The sequence below is a fragment of the Oppia nitens genome, unplaced genomic scaffold (genome assembly GCF_028296485.1).
Source record: "Oppia nitens isolate AA-2021 unplaced genomic scaffold, nextdenovo-longstitch-racon4-pilon3 scaffold10_pilon_pilon_pilon, whole genome shotgun sequence".
NCBI lineage: Eukaryota > Metazoa > Arthropoda > Arachnida > Sarcoptiformes > Oppiidae > Oppia > Oppia nitens.
This window is the reverse complement of record NW_026533189.1, coordinates 437,289-460,385: the sequence shown is the minus strand read 5'-3', so window position 1 is coordinate 460,385 and position 23,097 is coordinate 437,289. Positions and strand designations below refer to the sequence as shown.

General features: G+C 30.4%; 7 protein-coding genes across 8 annotated transcripts; 3 read left to right on the top strand and 4 right to left on the bottom strand.

Moving 5' to 3' along the window:
* Positions 1-253: 253 nt before the first annotated feature.
* LOC128963065 (cytochrome P450 2J2-like) lies at positions 254-1,753 on the bottom strand. The gene is made up of 4 exons (XM_054309566.1): positions 1,736-1,753; positions 1,535-1,662; positions 492-1,457; positions 254-429 (listed from the first exon to the last, which is right to left on the bottom strand). The coding sequence occupies exons 2-4, from the start codon at positions 1,644-1,646 to the stop codon at positions 254-256; spliced, it is 1,254 nt and encodes a 417-aa protein (XP_054165541.1). The 5' UTR covers positions 1,647-1,662; positions 1,736-1,753.
* A 1,615-nt stretch (positions 1,754-3,368) lies between these two features.
* LOC128962967 (chitin deacetylase 1-like) lies at positions 3,369-5,850 on the bottom strand. The gene is made up of 8 exons (XM_054309454.1): positions 5,757-5,850; positions 5,065-5,268; positions 4,879-4,985; positions 4,443-4,807; positions 4,214-4,385; positions 3,970-4,149; positions 3,699-3,899; positions 3,369-3,623 (listed from the first exon to the last, which is right to left on the bottom strand). Exons 1-8 carry the CDS (start codon positions 5,842-5,844, stop codon positions 3,369-3,371), a joined length of 1,572 nt encoding a protein of 523 aa, XP_054165429.1. The 5' UTR covers positions 5,845-5,850.
* Positions 5,851-6,607: 757 nt separating this feature from the next.
* Positions 6,608-7,758, bottom strand: LOC128959225 (protein obstructor-E-like). The gene is made up of 3 exons (XM_054305198.1): positions 7,657-7,758; positions 7,325-7,516; positions 6,608-7,122 (listed from the first exon to the last, which is right to left on the bottom strand). The coding sequence occupies exons 1-3, from the start codon at positions 7,721-7,723 to the stop codon at positions 6,677-6,679; spliced, it is 705 nt and encodes a 234-aa protein (XP_054161173.1). The 5' UTR covers positions 7,724-7,758; the 3' UTR covers positions 6,608-6,676.
* Positions 7,759-9,448: 1,690 nt separating this feature from the next.
* Positions 9,449-12,060, bottom strand: LOC128958844 (ATP-binding cassette sub-family F member 2-like). Of its 2 annotated transcripts, XM_054304902.1 has the most exons (4): positions 11,995-12,060; positions 10,731-11,923; positions 9,773-10,489; positions 9,449-9,700 (listed from the first exon to the last, which is right to left on the bottom strand). In XM_054304902.1, exons 2-4 carry the CDS (start codon positions 11,745-11,747, stop codon positions 9,578-9,580), a joined length of 1,857 nt encoding a protein of 618 aa, XP_054160877.1. In that variant the 5' UTR covers positions 11,748-11,923; positions 11,995-12,060; the 3' UTR covers positions 9,449-9,577. The 2 variants fall into 2 exon arrangements, with proteins under 2 accessions (XP_054160877.1, XP_054160803.1); XM_054304828.1 differs by having other exon boundaries at positions 10,731-12,035.
* An 87-nt stretch (positions 12,061-12,147) lies between these two features.
* Positions 12,148-13,050, top strand: LOC128962885 (uncharacterized). Its single transcript, XM_054309330.1, has 2 exons — positions 12,148-12,390; positions 12,443-13,050. Exons 1-2 carry the CDS (start codon positions 12,330-12,332, stop codon positions 13,048-13,050), a joined length of 669 nt encoding a protein of 222 aa, XP_054165305.1. The 5' UTR covers positions 12,148-12,329.
* A 953-nt stretch (positions 13,051-14,003) lies between these two features.
* On the top strand, positions 14,004-15,694 carry LOC128959004 (uncharacterized). Its single transcript, XM_054304991.1, has 5 exons — positions 14,004-14,418; positions 14,480-14,547; positions 14,629-14,650; positions 14,708-14,800; positions 15,032-15,694. Exons 1-5 carry the CDS (start codon positions 14,139-14,141, stop codon positions 15,580-15,582), a joined length of 1,014 nt encoding a protein of 337 aa, XP_054160966.1. The 5' UTR covers positions 14,004-14,138; the 3' UTR covers positions 15,583-15,694.
* A 630-nt stretch (positions 15,695-16,324) lies between these two features.
* Positions 16,325-21,691, top strand: LOC128965806 (splicing factor 3B subunit 1-like). The gene is made up of 7 exons (XM_054312583.1): positions 16,325-16,541; positions 16,607-16,800; positions 16,862-16,951; positions 17,004-17,121; positions 17,947-18,020; positions 18,083-21,343; positions 21,411-21,691. Exons 1-7 carry the CDS (start codon positions 16,511-16,513, stop codon positions 21,567-21,569), a joined length of 3,927 nt encoding a protein of 1,308 aa, XP_054168558.1. The 5' UTR covers positions 16,325-16,510; the 3' UTR covers positions 21,570-21,691.
* The last annotated feature ends 1,406 nt before the right edge of the window (positions 21,692-23,097 follow it).

Sequence of the window (23,097 nt, the reverse complement as noted above, 5' to 3'; positions counted from 1 at the left end):
ATTTATTAGATAGTATTAACAAAATTAATATATTTTATTGAAATATTTTAAAATCTAGAAAATATTTGAAAAGTAATATGGTTATTTAAAAATTTTAATATAACTAATATTATTAATAAATAAAATTTAGTCATTTAAACATTATGTGCTAATTTTATCAATAAAAACTAAATCAACTAATAGTTATTTAAAAATATGGAAAATTAATTAACTAATTATCTTAACTTATTGTCTAATAAAATATTAGTTTAATTTAAAGTCTTGGTTCAAAGCGAAGAGTAACCGCATGTTTTGGGCGTAATATTAATCCCATGTCTTCTTCATATGAGACTTCATTGATAGGACTTATATTAAACTTTTGCAACAAAGCAGTAAAGCAAACAAATATCTCTGTCTGTGCTAATGACTCCCCCGGACACGACCTTTTACCTAACGGTGCATTCAAATTGTCAATTAATATAAAAATACATTTATATAAAATTAATAAATACCTATTGAAAAGGGAATCAAATTATCATATTTAAGCATTTGTTTTCTGTCATCACTAAGAAATCTGTATGGATTGAACTGATGGGGTGATACCCAATAGAGTGGATCATTGTGTACGGCCCATAAATTAGCAATAACTACGGTATCCTTTTTAATGGTATAATTATCAACTGATGTATCATTTGTGGTAATTCTCAGCAAATTTAACGGAGAGATTGTTTTCCAGCGAAATATCTCATTAATGACTGCCTGAGTCAATGGCATAGCATTTCTCTGACTCCAAGAGGGAAATACTTGTCGACCGCAGATATTATCTATTTCTGTCTGTACTTCTCGTTGAATGTGTTGGTGATCAGCAATTATGAGAAGCGCCCACTCTATGCTTGTTTTGACGGTTTCAGTGCCGGCAGCGAAAAATCCCTGAACATTACCGGCTAACATATCCAACGTAAATGAAGTTTTAGTCATATTTTCATTTTTCATTTTTACAAGAAAGGCATCGATATAATCACGAATATAGTTGTCATCCAATGTTTGTTTGTGTTCATTGATTTGTTTTCTAATATAATTGTTAACAATCATGAAATCCTTTTTTACTTCATTTAATCCAAATAAACCCAAATTTGCACAAAATTTAGCAAATGATGGAAAAAATGTTATGAATCCGGTTTGACCTAACTTTCTAATAGCTCTTTCAATGCATTCATCTAATATTGCTCTGTTTGGATCAGTATAAGCAAACCGTTTACCAAATACAAGTGCAGATATATTGCTGGAAGTACTCGATGCAAGAAGTGTACGAATTTTAACGGGTTTACCATTGAGTTGATAAATACGTTGACATAAATCAATCATTTCATCGTTAATATGCTTTTCCATCGATATCTTACCAAAACCCAGATTTCTTAACTGATATAAAGTAAATCTTTTTTGTTCTTTCCATTCGTTACCACTTAATGTACCAAATCCTTGAATATATATATAATATTTAAATAATATGTTTAATAAAGTATACAAAATATCGATATAAAATCAGATGAAATACCCTTCAACTCCATCAACACATTAAATGCCACACTTTTAGGCCGTCCTAAGAACTCATCCTTTTTAAATGCTTCACTAATTGAATCAAAATCATTGAGAACTATGGCATCCATTGCTCCCAAACGCAACCTAAGTGTTATTTATAACACAAAAAATAAATAATTAAGTCATCAAATACTGTATTAGTAATAAAATATTTTACTTAAACACTTTTCCATATTTTTTGCTTAATTTCGATAACTTTATGTGAGGCTTTGTTGTCAAAAATGGCAAATAGCCTACAATTGGGAGTCCAATCGGTCCCTTTAATATACGTTTATTATCCAATTTAGCTTTTACCAAATATTTTGTTAAAATGATTATTATAGAAAACACAATTAAACACAATAATATTAATATAAACATATTTAAACTGAAATATTTACTGATTTTATTGAGAAATTTACAAAATTTGAAATCATATAACTGTATAAATATTGTTACTCTAATTTCTTAAACTACTTTATGGTTTAAAGTTTAACAAAGTTTTTATTTTATAAAATGTAAAAAATAAATTACAAAACAAAATCTATTTCTACTACAAACTACAATATATTTTTAAGTAGAAAATTAACTCATGTTTGTCTATCTTAGTTTCAAAAAAGTTTATTAAAAATAAATAGGAAATAATGAATCATTAGTAAACCTAGTGTTTTATAATTAATGTTTTATGAAAAAAGTAGGTAAATATTTATTTAAATAAACTTTTAAATATATATTTCTTGAATAAATAAATAAAATAAATGTTAAATTAAACTGTTTATTGAATATATATTATGCAAATCAACGACATTTATAATATATTATTTTTGTTTGTCTTTGTTTCTATAGATATCCAAAACGAGAATCATTGCTAACACTGATATAATTAGGTCTATAATTAAGACAAAAAGTGTCACCACATATGATTGTATTGATAATCCAAGTACTATTGGAACCAATTCAAAGTTATTAATGCCAGTTAACGGACCATAACTGATGGACACATAGAAAGTAATAAAAAAGCTAAGTATGGATGCAATACATAACCAAAGCAATGGTATCAGTTTGAGTCTATAAATGGCATAACTGGCCGACAAGTATGCAATCAGAGTATTATAGAAAGATATGGTTCGTATACATAGTATTATCTTTCTTTGCGATATAATTGTCACAATCTTTTTGCTTAAGACATCAATAACTGTATGGCAAGTAATGTCATTAAATATAATAGTATTGTTCACTACTTTGATCACACAATCCCATGTAGTGATTGTCAGATATGTTGAATACAATGCACACAATAATATGAGGACACAAATCGGCAAAAATAACACCAAAAGTATGTATTGAATCACTTGAACTAAACTTTGATTAGCATAACGTTTTGACATTTTTTGCAATTGAATAGGATTTAATTTTTTTTTCATTTTTTATTATATTATATAAATTCTGAACACAATTAGTAATAAGTCTCGTGATTTTAATAGTTAAATGTAAAAAATATTTTTATTTTATATACTTTATAATAGCTATTTAATCAAATTAATATACAATTAATCAGTAATTGGCAGTATTTTTTATGTAATGTAGATATTTAATATATTAAACTTTATTTCTACTTATGACACAAAATCTTTGATTGATTATTTAAAATGTTATAAATTTAATAATGAAATGTTATGATTCATAATTTAAATCAAAATAATTTTTAATGAACAGTCTTATACTTTTAAAGATATGATCTATTATATTAAAATTATATTTCATTAGATAATATTTTAGATAAATAGTTATCTATTAATGGCTAAAAAATATTATTTTTTAAACTCTAAGCCAAACTCGTTTTTAACCCACGGATAGACATCTGGACAGTCAAAACATGTGTGTAAATATCGTTCCCCTTTGAGTTGACGACTGGCCAGTCTGCATGACTTCGGGTGATTACAAGCAATCAAATTGGGTTCAATATCTTTCTTGCATTTCCACGGCTCGAAGTTATTCAATTGAGACACTGGTGTCGGTGTTCGCATCCATTCAATGGCCTGATAGTTGCTTACAAAGTAGACATCCTATTCAATGTAAATATGTTTTGTTATAGTTTGTTGTTTCATGTTTTAGACAAATTTAATTTCAAATACATTTACCTTATTTTGAATTAAGTCATCAATAAATCTGAGAAGAATTTTAAAATTTTGTTTCTCTTTAAACCAAATGGTGTGAAAGTATAGACCAAACGGTGCTCTATTAGTTGTATAATGTCTATTAAAGTTATCCATAAACATGTTATAAATTTCATCTTCAGATAAATGTGTCGGACAACTGTCAACCATAGCACAGATGTGACCCTTTATTATGTAAAAATATTTTTAAAGTTATATTTATTTATTATTAAAATAATTTTAAAAAAATTGATACCTCAATATCAAATGGATTCATAATCATTTCCCACATTCCTTGGAATGACCGGGAAGGACATCTCTGTCGAGAACCGTGACATTTATGAGGAATTCTATAGTCAAGAGTGAATGGCCAAAGAGGAGGATCAGATCGAGGAGCAACCATTGATGAATCATATAAGAAACCAAACTCTTTCATCTATAATAAACATTTGCTAATGAAATATAATTTTTATATTTAAAAAAACACAAAAAACACAAACCATAATAAACTGTGTATTCCAGCCAACCCTCAAAAAGGGAACTCTTGTGCCTCTGAGTTCATCGAGTGGTATTCCAGCAAATTTGTTGATAATATTAGCCATTCCTGCGAACTCATCGAACCAGTCCTCCATCGTTGCATTGAATGTCCACCAAAGCTCTGGCTGTTTGTGACTAAAAGTATATTTAATTTAATATAAATAAATTTAGATTTAATTAACTATTAATTACGTGATGGAGTGGGTGGCAATCTCGTGTCCGTCATTCCAGAGTTTCTGGACGTGTCTATAGTTAGTATATTCATGACTGAGGAAGAATGTGGTAGAAATAGGACATCCATTGGCATTAGTTCTATTGTTTGCAAATATTTTCTGATATATTTCCCAATTTTCATTGTTGACGGCGTCATCAAACGTTAAGATAACCATTTGTGGCGTTTCTTCTGGCTTAAGATTACCTGGGATTTGAGTGCCATCATTGCTACAGAAACAGTCCGGAAGAGTACAATTGCTGGCATCACATCTGACCGGTGCGTTTGGGTCGTGTTCGGGATCACACCACGACTCGTCTGATGCATCCAAACAGTCTATCTGACCCTATATTCAAATTATAGCAAAATATTTTAGTAGTTATAAACTATTGTTTAATAAACAAGTTTTACTCATACATCACAAAACAAGTCCTTATTAATACATTTCCTGTCAGCACAAGCTAACTGTCCAGTCGGACAAATTGGTTCTTCAGTGGCAAGCAGTGGTCGAGGAGTACTGGCGTCTAGTTTTTATAAATATATTTTACAATTTAATAAAATTTTTGATAGTTTTAATCAAAAGTTTGATCAAATTGATTATACCGTGAGATTTGGCGCAATTATCGATCTTTAATTTAAAATCACAGATTTGTCGGTCGACATCAAACCACAGACCAGCGCTACATCTGAATTCAAGAACCTTCTGTCGCGGACACCAATAATATTTGGCACAATCTCTAACACCCTTTGCTTCGGGATTGCGATAAAATTTGCCGTTATCTATACAGGGAACTCCATCCACTGACCCTTTATGTCAATTATATATATATATATATAATTAATATTACATTTTTATTTAGTTTTGTCACCAGAGGTTAATATAGGTTATTAGATACGACTCCTTCAGCTATAATTTATCTAACTTTCATTTATTGTTTTAATATTTCCTCAAATGTTTAGTTTTAAAAAAATCAAAATTCAAAATCATTTTTTAAAAGTTAAATATATTTTTGTTTTATTTACCGTATATATTTATTATTTACATTATCACAGTAAAATAATGTTTATTTTAAAAGTATATACTGTATGCGACAATATCCGTATTAAAAATTAATATAAAAAACCCCTAAAACTTCCTGAAATACAACAAAAAAGATTTATTTCTATATTTTCTATTAATAATTCTTCAATAACTATAAATTAATATAATAACAATAATTATTTTATAGATATAACATAATTATTTAAAGATTTAAAACTTAAATATTAAACTTTATTAAATTAATATTACTTACCATCGTGATCGTCATCGGCGGTAAACACATATAATATATTGATGGCAATTAAAATAACAACTGTCCAAATTGAATATAGTTTTAACATTGCAAATTTTTTAAAAATTAAAAAAACAAAATAAAATAATAAGAAATTATAGGAAATAATTTTTTAAAAATGAGTGCAACATATATATAGTAAATAATTTTTAAAAATAAATTATAAATTAAATGTTGATTTTTAAGGGCAAAACTAAATTTAAAACACACAAAGTTTTAATGTACAGAAACGATGTACAGTTAGTCACTACTGATAATTGCAATGACAGGACAGGCCTTAATGTTGGTCACGCACTGACACCTTAATGCAATTAAATAGTTTTTTATTAAAAACACGACAGACGTATCATTGCTGAGACTTAATGAACCTATAATTTTGTTTTAAAAACACTAACAGCTTATGTGACTAATAACAGGCAATAACTGGCTTTTTGAGACTCAACTAATCTAAGTGACTACCGAACCAACCGCTCCAAAGGCTGAGCACAGGTATGAATATGTCAAACATATTTATCAGGCTTTTCGTGTTTATGGGATAAGAATATAGCATTCATTTCTATATTTAAATTGTTTGTAATTTTTTTTTGTAGGACAGTTAGATCTACAGAACACCTAACTATTCATGAGATAAAACAATAACATTTCCAAAGCTTTTTATTGTTGTTTGCTATTTAAAAAAATAATTTAAAGTAACGCTTTAGTAATTTTTAAAAATCACTAAATAGTTTATTTTAATACTATGAGTGAACTAAATGATTATACAATGCATTATGCTTTACATCTTTAATAAACATTTTATTATTAATGTATAGAAGATGTTAGACAATTAGATAAAACAATCGCAATAATAATTGGATGAATTGCATCACTAGTTGTGAAAATTAATTAAATCGGTGGCGAATCGGAGCCAAAACAGGTCTCGACAGCAATGGTCTGGTTTCTAACTTTTCCTCTTTATAGATGGGCTGACAGGTCAGTGAGTTGGCGTCGACCAACTCTTCCTCACCACAGTTGACAAGTCGTGGCTGATTATCAACACATGTGATGATAGAGTGATCGCTGTGGAAATATCTTGGGTACGGATAGTATTTGTTTTGTTTGTCTTCGTGAGGACACGAAAATCCTAACTCTCTATCACTACTGCAACCAACTTTCTCCGGCCAATTGCAACCTTTAATACGGTCGTCATAGAAGAGTCCCTTTTGGCAATCTTTGCGCTCAGGGACGCCCCAAACACACTCTGAAAAGTGAGGATTACAAAGATTAGGATCTCCTTCGCTAAATGTGCCAAATTGCCAAGGACATCCATGTGATGATATGGGATCAGCTAAATACATAATATGTCAAATATATCATTATTTCTATTCATATAATTTTATATTCAATTAATAGAATTTTTTAAATTTGTGATAATTATCAATTTTTTTTGATAATTATTAAATATATCGTATAATGTAAATGTTATAAGTATTATACAGCTGTACTAATACATTATATTGAATAGTATATAAAAAATGATTGAGACATACGAAGCAGTTTGTCTTTGCAGTCGACTTTCCAATTATAAGTACAGAAGCCATAGACGGCACCATCGATGGCGTGCGCCAACCCGTTTGGACAAAATTCATGGGTTAGCGAACCATTAGTACACAAAAAGTATTGATCACAAGCTTTCGGGTGTTCGTAAGCATAGATACCCTCAGGCGGACAATGCAACTGACCTAATATGACAATAAAGTTTCAGTTAATATCCATATTTCTCACGAAATAATTTGTTAATTAATTTGTTGAGATTATAACAAATTATGTGATTTACAACTTCATAAAATTTATATAAATTTATAGCACAACTATTTCTTACCAAAAGTGTAATCAAAACTTAATAAAACAGTTCCGAAAATCGCAATTAAATGAAATGTTGACAACATATTTACACAATAATAATAATAAAGTTTTTTCTTATTTTATTAACAAAATATACATAAAATAAATTAAGTTATTTTGAATTAAAATTTTCTATGAAATGATTGTGAGAAAGTTTGACAAAACTTGTTTCTTTATCTCAATTTTGTATAAATGGCTTTAAAATTAGGAACCAATTATAAGGTGCTGTTATAATACAGTTGTATACAGTAGTAATGATTGTAAAAAATAACTAATATATAAATTATAATTGAAGTAATAATGATTAGTACTAACAAATTTCGGAACTAAAAGTGTTTAAATAATTTATTGTAAATATGGAAACTTCAATGTTTGGCTGTTATCTTATATTTGCGTTAATGTTTATAAAAGTTATTTTAATTTGTAAATATAATAATTTGTTACTTAATAATTTTAAATTCATTATAATAGAACTTTAATAATATTATTATTATATAAATTTTGCAATTAATTTTGTTGTAATATTTTTACAATTTATCATAAGCTAATCACTTATTTTTTATACAAAAATAGAGCGTTATATTAGTATTTAAAATGTATAATTAACTTTATAATCTGTTAATTTTATCAACAAACTTATTATCAACTAAAAAGGTTGAAAACAATTTTAAAAATTAAAAATAGCTGTTTTTTTTGTTCAAAAAGTTTGAAGATACCTTGAAATTAAATGGTATTTACTAAATTCATAACCAGAATCTATAAAATAAATGTTTCAGTTCCCGTGTTTTGTAGACTTTAATAATAAATGATAAAAATTTGGAATAATTAGAGCATTAGAGCAAACATTAACTATATGTTTGCGGTCAGTCGTCCTTAATTTGCTCCAATTTTTTACTTTAAGGTATTTTATATTATTTTTTATATTAATTTTTTATTTGACAATCATTGAAAATAGATCAACATATAACAAGTTAGTGAGTTATATACAGTACATCAGGGCTTAACATACCGCCCAATATCCAAGGCCTGCGACATCGGGAGTCATTAAAAACTCGTTGGTTTAGACGATACAAACGGGCGGTACAAACACTTTTACATCTCTTTGCAATCAATTTTCATTAAAATTATTAATTTATACAAACCTTAGAATCACAACCTGTCCTTCAATTATCTTTTTATATGACAAAAGGGATACAACAATATGTTAATCCAGTTTTACACTTATTTAAGTTATTAAAACTTTTGTATCGTTTCCAAGAAATACGATATAAAATATGTTATAATAATTACTTTAAAATCAGTTATTTTTATTTATAATTTTTTTATTACCTGATATTACAAATTCAGTTATACAATAATTATCTGTATATTACAGTATTAACTTTAATTAAAACTTTGTCGACATAATCTTAATATAAGAATTTTATTTCAAGAATTTATTTAACTGATTATACAGTTGTTTGTCAATTAGTTAATAAATAAGTTTTGATTTTCAAAAATAAAATCAAAATTAAATAATTGTTTCGTACAATAGCTGTAAAAAACATTTAAAACAAGTAAAGGATAATTAATCAATTAATTCTAAACTAATTTAAAGAAATAGTAAAAATAAAATAAATAACAATTATTTAGTGCTAAATTAGATAATAAGCTGAAAATTGGTTAGTAAATAGTGGCAAACTTTTATAATTAACAATTTACGGTAATTCAATATATCGGTTTGGTTTTAGTTTAGTTGTCATTATTTTTAAAAATATATAAATCGGATATAAAATATTTACTAATAAAAATTAATATAATTTATATCATATATACTGTGGATAAGTTTAGAAATTACTTTATTTTTGCTGATATCTCAGTGCACCACAACTTACTAACCAATTTCAGCACTAATTATGTTATTTTTGTTGTTTTTCAATATTCTTGAGAACTTTTTTCCTAAGATGTTCTTTATATGTTAGTATAGTTCCGTCCCATTTAGTAACTGTTCCCTTCTCACAAACCCATATCTCTTGAGCCACCTGTTTGACAAATAATCAACATTTGTATTACAGGTAAAGTAATTTATAATAATTAAAATAATGAATACATACTTGACTTATAAGCCTAAAGTCGTGACTAACTAATACCATTCCGCCCTCAAAATCATTAATAGCATCGGCCAAAGCATCAATTGTCTCAATATCTAAATGATTGGTAGGTTCGTCCATTAGTAGTAAATGCGGGCACTGCCAGGCCAACCAAGCAAACACTACTCGACATCTCTGACCATCAGATAATTGTCTAATTGGACAAATCTGTTGTCGACCTGTTAGACCAAATCTGCCAATAATTTTACGCATTTCCTCTCTTTCTTTAACTTCTGAAAAACATTTCATCATATACTCGAGTGCAGACAAATTCAGATCGAGCTGTTCGTGTAAGTGCTGGTGATATCGAGCAATCTTTAAATGGCTGTGAACTCTCACAATACCATCAGTTGGTACTAATTCACTACAAAGCAACTTAAGAAGTGTAGTCTTTCCGGCTCCGTTCGGACCAACCAATGCTACTCTTGAATCCAAATCAATACCGAAATCCAAATTTTTATAAATATGAGGCGTCTCTGAGTTATATCTAAAGGATACGTTCTGAACCATAATGACTGGCGGAGGGATTGTACCACAAGAAGGAAAGTAAAACTGAACCGTCTTATCGCTCACAACTTTTTCAGTCAATCCGTTTGCAACCATTTTTCCTAACGTTTTCTCTTTACTCTGTGCCTGACGCGCGAGTTTAGCACTTCCGTGACCAAAGCGGGCGATATAGTCCTGTAATATACAATCAAATTAATTCAAATCAATATACTGTTTATTTATATATATATATAAGTAATATATAATAATTGGTTCAGATAAACAATATATCGCTTCGAGTATTAGATCACTGAGACCTTAACTATACACTAGAAGTGCAGTTATGATGTCTACAACTCGGCCTTTTAGTCATCATATTTAAGACATAATGTATTCATATAACATATATAATGCCAATTGAAATACCGTAACTTACTTTCATGTGTGCAATCTGTGATTGTTCCCAATTGTATCGTTTAGATTGATTCTCAAGAAGTTCTTCTCGTGTCTTAACAAACGCGTCATAATTTCCTCCATAATTCTTTAGTTTTCGGTCGTGAATGTGAATGATTTGATTGCAGACACCATTCAGAAAATCTTGTGAATGAGATATAAGAACCAAAATACGTTTATAAGATTTTAGTTCTTCTTCCAGCCAAACACAGGCGTCTAAATCCAAATGATTGGTTGGTTCGTCCAGAAGTAATAGATGTGGTTTGACGTATAGAGCTCTGGCCAATGCTATTCTCATTCTCCAACCACCAGAAAAATCTTTGGTTTTCTTATTTTGCATATCTTTAGTAAAACCTAAACCACTTAAAATATAAGCAGCCTTTGCCTCTGCTTTGTCGGCACCAATTTCATCGAGTCGTTCATAAATATCCATTAATTGGTCCTGACTTTCTTCATCATCATATTGAGCTAACTCTTCAGCTAAAGCTTCCAAACGAACTCTTTCCTGATCGACATCTAATACCGACTCGAGAGCTGTTTTATCTGAAGGAGGCATTTCACGAGTCAAATAATAAATATCGATGTGATCTTGAATGGGAACCTCTCGACGACCCAAAGATGCCAATAATGTAGATTTTCCGCTACCATTAAGTCCAATCAGACCATATCTTCTGCCACAATTCAACTCAACTTTCGTGTCTTGAAACATCTCAACGCCGTGAAAAGTAATGGAGAAGTTATCAATTTTAATATCTCTTGAGCGCGGATGTATGGCCAGCACACCAGTACAGGCTCGGGCATCGGAGTTCAAATCCATGTCTTTTTCCAAAGACTTGACTAACTTTTCCTCTTCAGTGACGGGCAATGAGTCGCCGTTTACTTTTGCTGTCTCTTCATTGGTATCTTCATTATCGGTTTTACCGGCAGCCTTCTTGTGGTCTCTTTGTTTCGCCATTTCTTTCTTCTTCTGATCTCTTTTCTTCTTGTTGTCCGACGGCATCTTTTATTGGATCAAATAAACAACAAATCGATAAAATCAACTGAGGATATGGTTTGTCAAATACTATCAACTAAAATGCAGATTTGTTTGACAAGTGATGTGTTGTCCACTAATTAAAATGTTTAAGAAGTGATAAATCGACAAAAAAACGACAAACAAAGTGACGGTCAGTAAAACTATTAATTTAAAACAACAATTCAATGATTATTAATAATAATAATAATTAATTACAATCCACGAGACATACGATTAGTTAAAACACGCGTTTTATTGTCGATTGCATTACATGTGGACTCATATTATATGACTTGAATGTAGACGTATTGTAGCACTCATTGAATACATGAATGATTGCCTAATATGTGACTCAACTATACATTGAGTACTAGTGCTGACACTAACCGTTCAAAAGACTTTAAGTCATTAAATAGTAAGCCATTAGTTGATGTGTTGATCACTAATGTCTACACATATGTTGTGTTTGCAATGTGTTGTCAATACTATGGTTTGGCGCCAACTGTAAGACAACCGGTGTTCAAAAACAACAGACAAAACCAAAGACAAGACAACATCAGCTGACAAATGGATGTCTCGTTTGGTGCAGACATTGATGGCGATGACGACAGCAAACACTCAATCGATGGTAAGTCAGAAATATGTCGTTAATATATTTGAAATAACTTTTATGACCATAGATTGCGAGCTTCACAATGATTTTGACAATCAGAAGCTCTTCACTGTTTATGAACGTTATCTCAATAATGCCGACGACTCCGATGTCGATGAAGAACCAGAGTTATCATTCACTGAACACATTAATCAAGTGATGGCCAACAGAGCCATCAAAACACCACAAATTAATCGATCGATGCGTCGAATCACTTGTTTGGCAGACATTCAAAAGTCTGTTCCGAGAATGGGTTCATTGAATCAATCACTGAATGAATCAACAAATGAAGAAATACTTCCTTGGAATTTGAAAGACATGAACGAGAAAGAGGTCGTTGAGTTGATTAATAAATTACAAGAAACACTGATTGCCAACGAAAACTCATGTCCACAGTTAGTCGCAAATAATATGAATAGTGTTTTTGAAAAACAAATTAATTTTATTAACAACTGGTCGGAGATTTCGGAAAAGAAATTTCAAAATCGTTTAAAAGACATTAATGAGTATATAAGTAATGATATTGTTTTTGATGAACTCATCGACAAAGAGCTCAAAGAATTTGTTAATAAAGTGGAAATCATGAAGAAATTAAAGTCCGATTTGAATGTTATTCAACAGATTGCCAGTCAATGATTGGTTGCTTTTCTTATATAATCTATACTTATTGTCACATTAATTGAAATTATAATTATATTTTTTAAATGTTTTAAACTTTCTCTCATTAATTCATTTTATCATAATTTTACTGATCTATGTTTTACTATAATTTTAATTATTTATAAATCATATGTTTTTTTATAAAATAAGCTAAAAATTAACCCAAAAAACATAATCTTTTATAAACATTAAAACATAATCTAATCACTTTCACTGATATAAAAGTTGATATTATTTTTGTTAAAATTAATGACAATATATTTAAATACTTACTACTAATAAAAATATACATTAAGGTAATTACCATTAAATAATTTATATAATTTAAATATGATTTATATCTATAATGTTTTGTAAATTACAAGTTGTAATGTAATGTATTATAAATGTATTACAGTTTTTCTGTATTACTGTAGTATTAAACATACAATACTATAGTTAATAATACAATGTAGTATATAAAGTACCGATACATTCAATTTATTACTGTATTGTTTAATACCGGTATAGAGTTATACAGTAATTATTGTATTAATAAATTTGAAGTTCAATTGATTTTATTAATACAAGTATTGACTTGAAATTAATTGTTAAAAATAGAATACAGTAATAATCAAAACAATGATTGGATTGTTTAAAAATAGCATTTCATACAAATTTACAGTTATTTTATAGTATAAAAACAGACCAAAAATATTAATATAAATACTGTGTTATCTATTATTACATCAGTTTTAAATAACTAATAATACAATAAAATATGTTTTTATATAAATATTTGTTTAAAAAAATAATTACAATTCAATTGATTATTAAGTTAATAAAACGGTTAAAAACTTAAAACATTATTAATATACAGTATTTAATGTATTAATAATTATTTAAACAAAAAATAAAATGATTATTGAAATGAATGAAACAATGAGTTGTATTAAAAGTGAACGTAATTTATGAAAATATTTAGTGATTTTAAGCAACAATTTCTGACAAATTGAGTGAAAAAGTCTTAAAGTCTTTGTCCACATATTCAGTGATTTCTTGAGTTTGATATTAACAGACATTTGATGGCATATTCTTCATATTACGGAAGAGGACGCGACAGTTCTCCGGGTGAGTCGGGAATGTATGGTCGCGACCGATCACCGCCTCGCGAGTACGGCCGCCGATCGCCGCCATCTTTAGGTCGCATACCGAAGATAAGTAGTACCGCTCCGTCGTCTTCATTGGATGACCTCAGGACTGAATTCAATCGTATCAGCGATAATATGCCGCTGAAGATGGAAGACATGACTTGGGAACGAATGGGATCTAAGGTTCAGGATATGCTCGAACAGAAGGCTAATGGTATGGATCTATTGAGTGATATTTTTGCCATATTTTATAAGTCAATTGATTTGTATTTTAGATCCGAGTCTTGACGGCCAACAGATGTTTCCGGCGCCTAAACGCAGGAGAGATAAGAGAGATATGCCGGTAATGACCACTAATACTAATCTTACTATTTATTCCATAATTAATGTCTAATATTATTGTTATTTACCGGTAATTGTTTAGTTGATTATCAACGGAAACATTGGTATGTTTTGAAAATATTAATTTTAATGATTATATAATATGATAATTGTTTTATTAGTTCCACGAAAGGATGCACTCCTTATTGATCTGGTTTTAAACAATAAAACAACACTTGAATCACAATTGACTTTATCTAAACATCCCATCGTCGGTATGTCATTGTGATTGATATGTCATAAAGTTATTTAAACTATAGTATGGTTTACTTATCCATCGAGATATTGAAGTTGTCTTGACTTTTGTCACAATTAGTTTTTGTGATGTTTTTAATACCGCTTATATTAAGTTTAGATAGTATTGTAATGTTTTATTGACAACATTGCCGATTGATGCGTAAACCTTATAATTGTTATTCAAATGTATAATCTAATTGTTAATTAAGGACTTGAGTATGTGCTTGAATACATCGATCCCGACGGTCAATCTCCTCGTGTCTATCATTGCCGACTTTGCAAACAATTCAATACTTGCTCGTCAATCATGGAGCACATCACTGGTTATAATCACAGAGTTAGATACATTGCCAACAAATACCCAAATCAGGCTAAAACCTATCTAATGCCAGACGGCAGACGAGCTAATCGTAATGCGGCTCTCATTAGAATGGCTCAGGGAAGAGCTCAAGAGCTTGAGTTGGTTTATGGTAGGGGAGACTTCGAAGTTAGACATGAAAGACCTACTATTCCTGATGAACAATTGGATATTGAATCTGATATCATTGTTGTCGAGTCTGGACAACAAACTGAAGTTCTCAAACAGGCTCTCAAACAGATTAAGGCGTGTAAACTGGAAGGCGATGAAGACATTAGAGTTGCCAAACAAATCATTAATGATTTGACTGATGCTATCATTGAATACAAACAGTCGGCACAAGAAAGACAAATGAATGCCGGCATTAATTCATTGATAGGACAGGCGAGAGGCAACTATTGATCTACTTTTAACACCATAACTGACTATTAATGCAATTTTCATTGCGATAATACTTTTTTGTTATAATTACCGTAATATTTTGTTAGTTATTTCATTAACATAATTATGTCATTACAACAATGTGATTGACATGAATTTATGTATTTTTTGTATATCAATATTTAATTAATACTATCAAACTTAGTTTCTCTCATATAGAGAAACATTAAAATTTCCAATATTTCCAATATATATGGTAATCATTTTTAAAAACATTGTCTTTATTTGATTTATTTTGCATATAATATTGTATTTATATATTATAAACTACTCATAAATCGCTATAATAGATATATGAGGTTTGAATATCAATTTAATATTAATAAAAAAATATTTAAAAATACTTATACTTTTATACAATTATTATTATTATTATAATCTATATATAGTGTAAATTACAGAAATAGATAATTTGAAAATTTATAGATAGGATATTATATTAACAGTTAGATAATCAACATACAGGTAATACATATTCAAATATGTTGTATATCTATATATAAATTATTTAAAATGTCTTTCAATTTACTGGTCAATCAATTGATAATATCTAATATTTATTGTAATCATTAAATGTTGTATTACTGTATTAATACTTTATATATAATATAATGTTATTAAAACAGTATTAAAAGTACAGTAATTTTTTTTATGTCTGTAATATAATTAATGTTAATTTATGGGCAAAATTGCAATCAAATGACTGCCAGATGTCTCCACTAAAACACATTTTAGACTCCATTTTGACTTTCAATGTATTGACGTTTTGTAAACATTTGTTGATTTGATTTAACAATATTTCAGACAAACAGTTGATATGATTTGTTTGACCACAAAGTCATTGATGTAATCATTGATAAGATCTTTGGACACGACTATTGCAGACACAATGGCATCACAACCGGCGCGAACTCACGAGGGTTTGACATCAATTAAGTGATCATTCAATTGATTATTTTACTAATAAATTGTTTATTTTTTGCAGAAATTGAAGAACAGATCCGCGAAATTCAGGCGAAGAAGGTGTCACTGAATGTGGAAAATGGCGCAGAAATGGAGGGAAGAATTTCGATGTCACTGACGAAGGCGGCCATGGATTCAGACATCTATGGAGACAATCATAACAAATATGCCGATTATAACACATCCATTGCCGCCAATGATGACAATGATTATGAGGTTTGCAATGATTGACATATTATTATTAATATAGACTATAACTGATATATCCATTGATTAGGACGACGAATACGAGACAACAAACGGATCCCTTTTGGCTAAGAAGTCCATTACAGCTCCCAAAGTGTTTCTCTCGGAAATGGTTGAAAAGGTTTGTAAATAAATTATTTTTAGATGTTTTAGTAAATTATATATTTGTTTAGGATTTCGACCCAATGGCCGAAAACCGAGTGCCTCGAGTGGCCGATCGCGAGGATGAGTATCGAAGCAGATATCGACAGAGAAAACTGTCGCCGGAAAGGGTTGACCTCTTTGCTGACGGTATGTATCGTTTAATTTTCATTATTTAGTATTTACGGTAATTATGTATTGGTTAGACTTTGTAACAAATTTTTGATATTCAAAAATGTTTTTAAACACTTGAATCTTGTGATGAGTTATTGGTTGATGTCTTGTCATTAATTGACTATTTTTTATGTTTAAAATAAAATGCTTTTAAAGGCATATGTAATGAAAATGAAAGACAAGACATGTTGTTATTTGAAAGAATTGGGTTAAAAGCGAAGTCTAATCGCTATTTCTTTTCCATCCAGTCTTTATCGACATTAATCTGTTTGTTCGCAATAATGTCTTGAAGTCAACACCAATATTAGAGTATGTCTTGTGTTAGGGATTTATATGATATGATTATCTAATTATAATGTAATGAATTAGGGCTTTAAATGATTTGTGTGAATGAAAAGTACAAACCGTTACTAATGCCAAAGAGACTATTTTTGCAGATTTAAATGATTAAGTCTTAAGCCATTAGACCACCGATTGGTCTATAGATGCGGACAATAAAAGTACGTACAATAAGTCTCAACATTTGGAGCTATTTTTAATAAATTATTATTTATTTTATTGATAGATTTTAACAGTAATTTTTTAAAAAATATTAGTGTAAACGTAATTATTATTAATTTTATGTTAATTTATATACGTTTTGCTCCAAAATTTGATACTTTTATTTAAAATTTATTATTTAAAACAAGACATGACAAAACTGTATGTCTTGTTTTAAAAATATTTAATCATAAACTGGATCTTAAAGTACATGTTATAATCAAACTATTATTTTGTTTTATTATTTACTATATGTTTCAGGCGGTAAAACACCAGATGCTAGAGCTCGTACTTATCAAACAATTATCAAAGAGGCTGCCATTACTAATGAAGAGGTATAAAGTTTGCTTATTATTAAATAATTAATAATTTTATAACATTTTTATTTGTTTTTTAGGCTGAATTACGCAAAAAATTGATAGAAAAATCAAAATCCGGTGAACTAAAAGGTGCAACAAATGCAGACACAACCAAAAAGAGAAGACGTTGGGATCAGCCACAGGCTGAAGAGTCGGGTGAAGAACAACCGCCCAAAAAAAAATCTACATGGGAATATGCAGAAGCAGCCACACCGGCAGCTCCGGGACTGTGGGAACAAACACCCGGTCGAATATTGGATGGTTCGAAAACTCCCGGCCAAGAGATGTGGGAACCGACACCAATGCATCAATCAGCTACTCCTATGACTCCTGGACACGAAACTCCTGGTGTTAAATCAAGTGTTCGTCGAAATCGTTGGGATGAAACACCAAAGACTGAACGTGGAGAAACTCCCGGTCATATTTCGGGTTGGGCTGAAACTCCGCGTGCCGATAGAGGGGCTGATATACAAGAAACCACTCCGAGTGCTTCTAAACGTAGATCTCGATGGGATGAGACACCTGCAGCCGGTGGCGGAATGACTCCGGCAACACCATCAATGATGACACCATCTATGACTCCTATAACTCCTAGTGGCGCCACACCAATGGGTGCTAAAGCAATGGCAATGGCAACTCCAACTCCGGGCCATTTAGTTCCGATGACACCCGAGCAGATGCAGGCTTTCAGATGGGAAAAGGAGATCGACGAACGTAACCGTCCGATGACTGATGACGAACTCGATTCGCTTTTTCCTCCCGGATATAAAATTCTTGCGCCACCCGCTGGTTATATGCCTATTAGAACACCCGCTCGAAAATTGACAGCAACACCAACACCAATGTCTGGCATTGGAGGCGCCGGCGGCTTCTTTATGCAGAAAGAAGAACAATCGTCAAAAATGATGGATATGGAGCCTAAAGGGCAAAATTTACCACCACTTAAACCCGAAGACATTCAATATTTTGACAAATTATTGACAGATGTGGACGAAGAGTCATTGAGTCCGGACGAACAAAAGGAACGCAAAATAATGAAACTATTGTTGAAAATAAAAAACGGAACGCCACCGATGAGGAAGTCTGCTTTAAGACAAATCACAGATAAGGCACGAGAGTTTGGTGCCGGACCTCTATTTAACCAAATATTGCCACTTCTTATGTCCCCAACTCTTGAAGATCAAGAAAGACATTTATTGGTGAAAGTTATTGATAGGATTCTCTATAAATTGGATGATTTGGTTCGTCCTTATGTTCATAAAATTCTTGTTGTTATCGAACCTTTACTTATCGATGAAGACTATTACGCTCGAGTAGAGGGCCGAGAAATTATATCAAATTTGGCCAAAGCCGCCGGTTTAGCCACAATGATCTCAACTATGCGACCGGATATCGACAATATTGATGAGTATGTGAGAAATACAACGGCTCGTGCCTTCGCAGTGGTTGCTTCAGCGCTCGGCATTCCTTCACTTTTGCCATTTTTGAAAGCTGTTTGTAAAAGCAAGAAGTCATGGCAGGCCAGACATACAGGCATTAAGATTGTCCAACAAATTGCTATACTTATGGGTTGTGCTATTTTACCACATCTAAGAAGTTTAGTTGAGATTATTGAACACGGATTAGTCGATGAACAACAAAAAGTACGAACCATTACAGCCCTTGCTTTGGCCGCTTTAGCAGAAGCTGCCACTCCTTACGGTATCGAATCATTTGATTCAGTTCTCAAACCGTTATGGAAAGGTATTCGAACCCATAGAGGCAAAGGTTTGGCTGCTTTTCTCAAAGCTATCGGTTATTTGATACCTTTGATGGACGCCGAGTACGCTAACTATTATACACGAGAAGTGATGCTTATATTGATTCGTGAGTTTCAATCGCCTGATGAAGAGATGAAAAAAATTGTGCTTAAAGTAGTCAAACAGTGTTGTGGTACCGATGGTGTTGAAGCACAGTATATTAAAGATGAAGTATTGCCACATTTCTTCAGACATTTTTGGAATCATCGGATGGCACTCGACCGCAGAAATTATAGACAATTAGTTGACACAACCGTTGAGATCGCCAACAAAGTAGAGGCCGCAGAGATTATACACCGAATTGTTGATGACCTCAAAGATGAAAACGAAGCTTATCGTAAAATGGTTATGGAGACCATCGAGAAGATAATGGCTAATTTAGGCGCTGCGCAAATTGATTCACGACTTGAAGAACAACTTATCGATGGAATTCTTTACGCATTTCAAGAACAGACAACTGAGGACTTAGTTATGTTGAATGGATTCGGAACTATTGTCAATGCGTTAGGAAAAAGAGTTAAACCATATTTACCTCAAATCTGCGGTACTATTCTTTGGCGTTTAAACAATAAGTCGGCCAAAGTTAGACAACAGGCTGCAGATCTTATATCACGAATTGCAATCGTGATGAAGACGTGTCAGGAAGAAAAATTGATGGGACATTTAGGTGTTGTTCTCTATGAATACTTGGGTGAAGAATATCCAGAAGTATTGGGATCTATTTTAGGGGCACTAAAAGCTATCGTTAATGTGATTGGTATGCATAAGATGACGCCTCCCATAAAAGACTTATTGCCTCGTTTGACACCAATTCTTAAGAATCGACACGAAAAAGTACAAGAAAATTGTATTGATTTAGTCGGTAGAATTGCCGATCGCGGCGCTGAATATGTGTCCGCTCGGGAATGGATGAGAATATGTTTTGAATTATTAGAACTATTGAAAGCACACAAAAAGGCTATCAGAAGAGCCACAGTCAATACATTTGGTTATATTGCTAAAGCCATTGGTCCTCACGATGTTTTGGCCACTTTGTTAAACAATCTTCGAGTACAAGAGCGACAAAACCGTGTTTGTACTACAGTTGCCATCGCTATCGTTGCTGAAACCTGTTCGCCATTTACTGTATTACCAGCTCTTATGAATGAATATCGAGTACCAGAACTTAATGTCCAAAATGGAGTTCTCAAATCTTTGGCTTTTCTTTTTGAATATATCGGCGAAATGGGCAAAGACTATATTTATGCCATTACTCCACTTCTTGAAGATGCACTTATGGACAGAGATCTAGTTCACAGACAGACTGCTTGCGCCGCTATTCAACATATGGCTCTTGGAGTCTATGGCTTTGGATGTGAAGATGCGTTGACACATATTTTGAATTATGTTTGGCCTAATATTTTCGAGACGTCACCACATTTGGTTCAAGCGTTTATGGGAGCCATTGAGGGACTGAAAATGTCATTGGGTCCAATCAAAATGTTACAATACACCATTCAGGTATCAATGATTTATTATTTTATTTATTTTTACATTTAAAATCTTACATTAATATTATATTCAATAGGGTCTCTTCCATCCGGCCCGTAAAGTCAGAGATGTCTATTGGAAAGTCTATAACACATTATATATCGGAGGACAGGACGCACTTGTGGCCGGGTATTCACGGGTTCACAACGATTCAAAAAATAATTACATTCGTTATGAACTCGATTACACGCTTTAAATAAATATTTATTTTGCACAAACATTTACTAATAAATAATTATCATTTGTTTTAATTGCAAAAATTTGTTTTAATTGTATGATTGTATCATTTATTGAATTGCTTTAACTTGTCATCAAAAGTAACGCAAATTAGTAATAAATTTATGTTTTGTACGTTTAATCATATATTTCCAAATAAAATATTATTGACAAACTTTAAACATTTTGTTAACATTTCGTCAAAAAGATTTTTAATGTTATACGTTGTAAAAAATTAATTTCTATATATACAGTATATACCGGTATTTGTAAACTGTTTACAACAATTTTTTCAAATAAAAAAAATTTGAAGCAATTTATATAATAAATTTATTGTATATTTAGATGAAATCTTTTAACAAAAATAAAGAAGAAATACAACAAATGGAAAAATGTAATTTAAATCAGAATATTGCGAAAAATAAAATATTTTATATAAAATTGCATTTTTAGCATAAAGTTTGAAGCAATGGTTGGCTAAATATTTGTACAATACTTAAACACAATTTCTTAATACACAACAAATTTGTATAGTTGTGTGAAAAATAGTTGTGATTATGTTTGATGTAATAAAAGTAAAACACGAAATTTGACATCAATTTGAATGTGAATTCACTCCATTTAGTTTACATTCAATGTTTAGATTTTATCATTAAATAACAATATTTTTATGGTTTTTATCTATAGTATTGTTTTAAATAACATGTGAATATTTTTTATTAATTAGATTAACAGTTAGTAAAGTGATATACAGTATAGTTTAACTAATATACTTAAGATCATTGATGAAAATAAAAGGTCATATTTTACATTACCGGTAATTTATTTCAAAATCTAGATTTGTGTACAAATTATATTCAATTAAACCATTATTATTATAAAAAATAATATATAGTAAAAAAACAATTTTATAATCAGATCAATAAAAAAATTAATTATTTTGTTTTTTGTTTGTTTGTATTTTTGGTCACTTTTATTAAACATTCATTAAGTTTGAGTAATAGATCTCAGTTTGAAACGTGTTATACATTTAATTAAAGTTAGACATCACTCATGTATATGACTGCCAAATGAAAATAACAAAAGGAGTTAAATAGACAGAGGAGTATATTAGGAATACATTTATTTTATAATTATATTGCAATAGAGATAACAAATTTTGAGTCACTATATATATAAGGGTTGCGAAAGGGGGGTTAGGGTAGGGTAAGGCCATCTTACCCCACCTGAGATCGAGATTTTTTAGTTTTTACTCCCACTGCCTAAAGTCAAAAAATAAAGGAGCACCTACCAAATTTCAGCACCAAATATTACGTATGTAGAGTTCGGGCATCACTATAAAGGAAAAAAGTTCCCTAATAAATTCCCACTAATTTTTCAGAAAAATATTTTGTTTTATTTTTTAGCTCTTTATAAAAGATAATATTGTATATATTTTATTTCATTTTAAAAGTCGAAACTCAAATTTTTAGCATATAATTATATTTTAATATTTTTTAAACTTTATA

Excerpts from the sequence above, each read along its gene's own strand:
- LOC128963065 (XM_054309566.1), bottom strand. The coding sequence starts at position 1,646 with ATGGATGCCATAGTTCTCAATGATTTTGATTCAATTAGTGAAGCATTT. Across the intron at positions 1,458-1,534 it reads TGTGTTGATGGAGTTGAAGG|GATTTGGTACATTAAGTGGT; the intron begins GTATTTCATCTG and ends TATATATTCAAG. Across the intron at positions 430-491 it reads TTTGATTCCCTTTTCAATAG|GTAAAAGGTCGTGTCCGGGG; the intron begins GTATTTATTAAT and ends ATGCACCGTTAG.
- LOC128962967 (XM_054309454.1), bottom strand. The coding sequence starts at position 5,844 with ATGTTAAAACTATATTCAATTTGGACAGTTGTTATTTTAATTGCCATC. Across the intron at positions 4,986-5,064 it reads TAATTGCGCCAAATCTCACG|ACGCCAGTACTCCTCGACCA; the intron begins GTATAATCAATT and ends TATAAAAACTAG. Across the intron at positions 4,808-4,878 it reads ATAAGGACTTGTTTTGTGAT|GGTCAGATAGACTGTTTGGA; the intron begins GTATGAGTAAAA and ends ATTTGAATATAG.
- LOC128959225 (XM_054305198.1), bottom strand. The coding sequence starts at position 7,723 with ATGTTGTCAACATTTCATTTAATTGCGATTTTCGGAACTGTTTTATTA. Across the intron at positions 7,517-7,656 it reads AAGTTTTGATTACACTTTTG|GTCAGTTGCATTGTCCGCCT; the intron begins GTAAGAAATAGT and ends TTGTCATATTAG. Across the intron at positions 7,123-7,324 it reads CTGCAAAGACAAACTGCTTC|CTGATCCCATATCATCACAT; the intron begins GTATGTCTCAAT and ends TTATGTATTTAG.
- LOC128958844 (XM_054304902.1), bottom strand. The coding sequence starts at position 11,747 with ATGCCGTCGGACAACAAGAAGAAAAGAGATCAGAAGAAGAAAGAAATG. Across the intron at positions 10,490-10,730 it reads CACAGATTGCACACATGAAA|GACTATATCGCCCGCTTTGG; the intron begins GTAAGTTACGGT and ends TGTATATTACAG. Across the intron at positions 9,701-9,772 it reads ACTTTAGGCTTATAAGTCAA|GTGGCTCAAGAGATATGGGT; the intron begins GTATGTATTCAT and ends TTTGTCAAACAG.
- LOC128962885 (XM_054309330.1), top strand. The coding sequence starts at position 12,330 with ATGGATGTCTCGTTTGGTGCAGACATTGATGGCGATGACGACAGCAAA. Across the intron at positions 12,391-12,442 it reads CAGCAAACACTCAATCGATG|ATTGCGAGCTTCACAATGAT; the intron begins GTAAGTCAGAAA and ends TTATGACCATAG.
- LOC128959004 (XM_054304991.1), top strand. The coding sequence starts at position 14,139 with ATGGCATATTCTTCATATTACGGAAGAGGACGCGACAGTTCTCCGGGT. Across the intron at positions 14,548-14,628 it reads GAGATAAGAGAGATATGCCG|TTGATTATCAACGGAAACAT; the intron begins GTAATGACCACT and ends GTAATTGTTTAG. Across the intron at positions 14,651-14,707 it reads GATTATCAACGGAAACATTG|TTCCACGAAAGGATGCACTC; the intron begins GTATGTTTTGAA and ends TTGTTTTATTAG.
- LOC128965806 (XM_054312583.1), top strand. The coding sequence starts at position 16,511 with ATGGCATCACAACCGGCGCGAACTCACGAGG. Across the intron at positions 16,952-17,003 it reads TCTCGGAAATGGTTGAAAAG|GATTTCGACCCAATGGCCGA; the intron begins GTTTGTAAATAA and ends ATATTTGTTTAG. Across the intron at positions 21,344-21,410 it reads TGTTACAATACACCATTCAG|GGTCTCTTCCATCCGGCCCG; the intron begins GTATCAATGATT and ends TATATTCAATAG.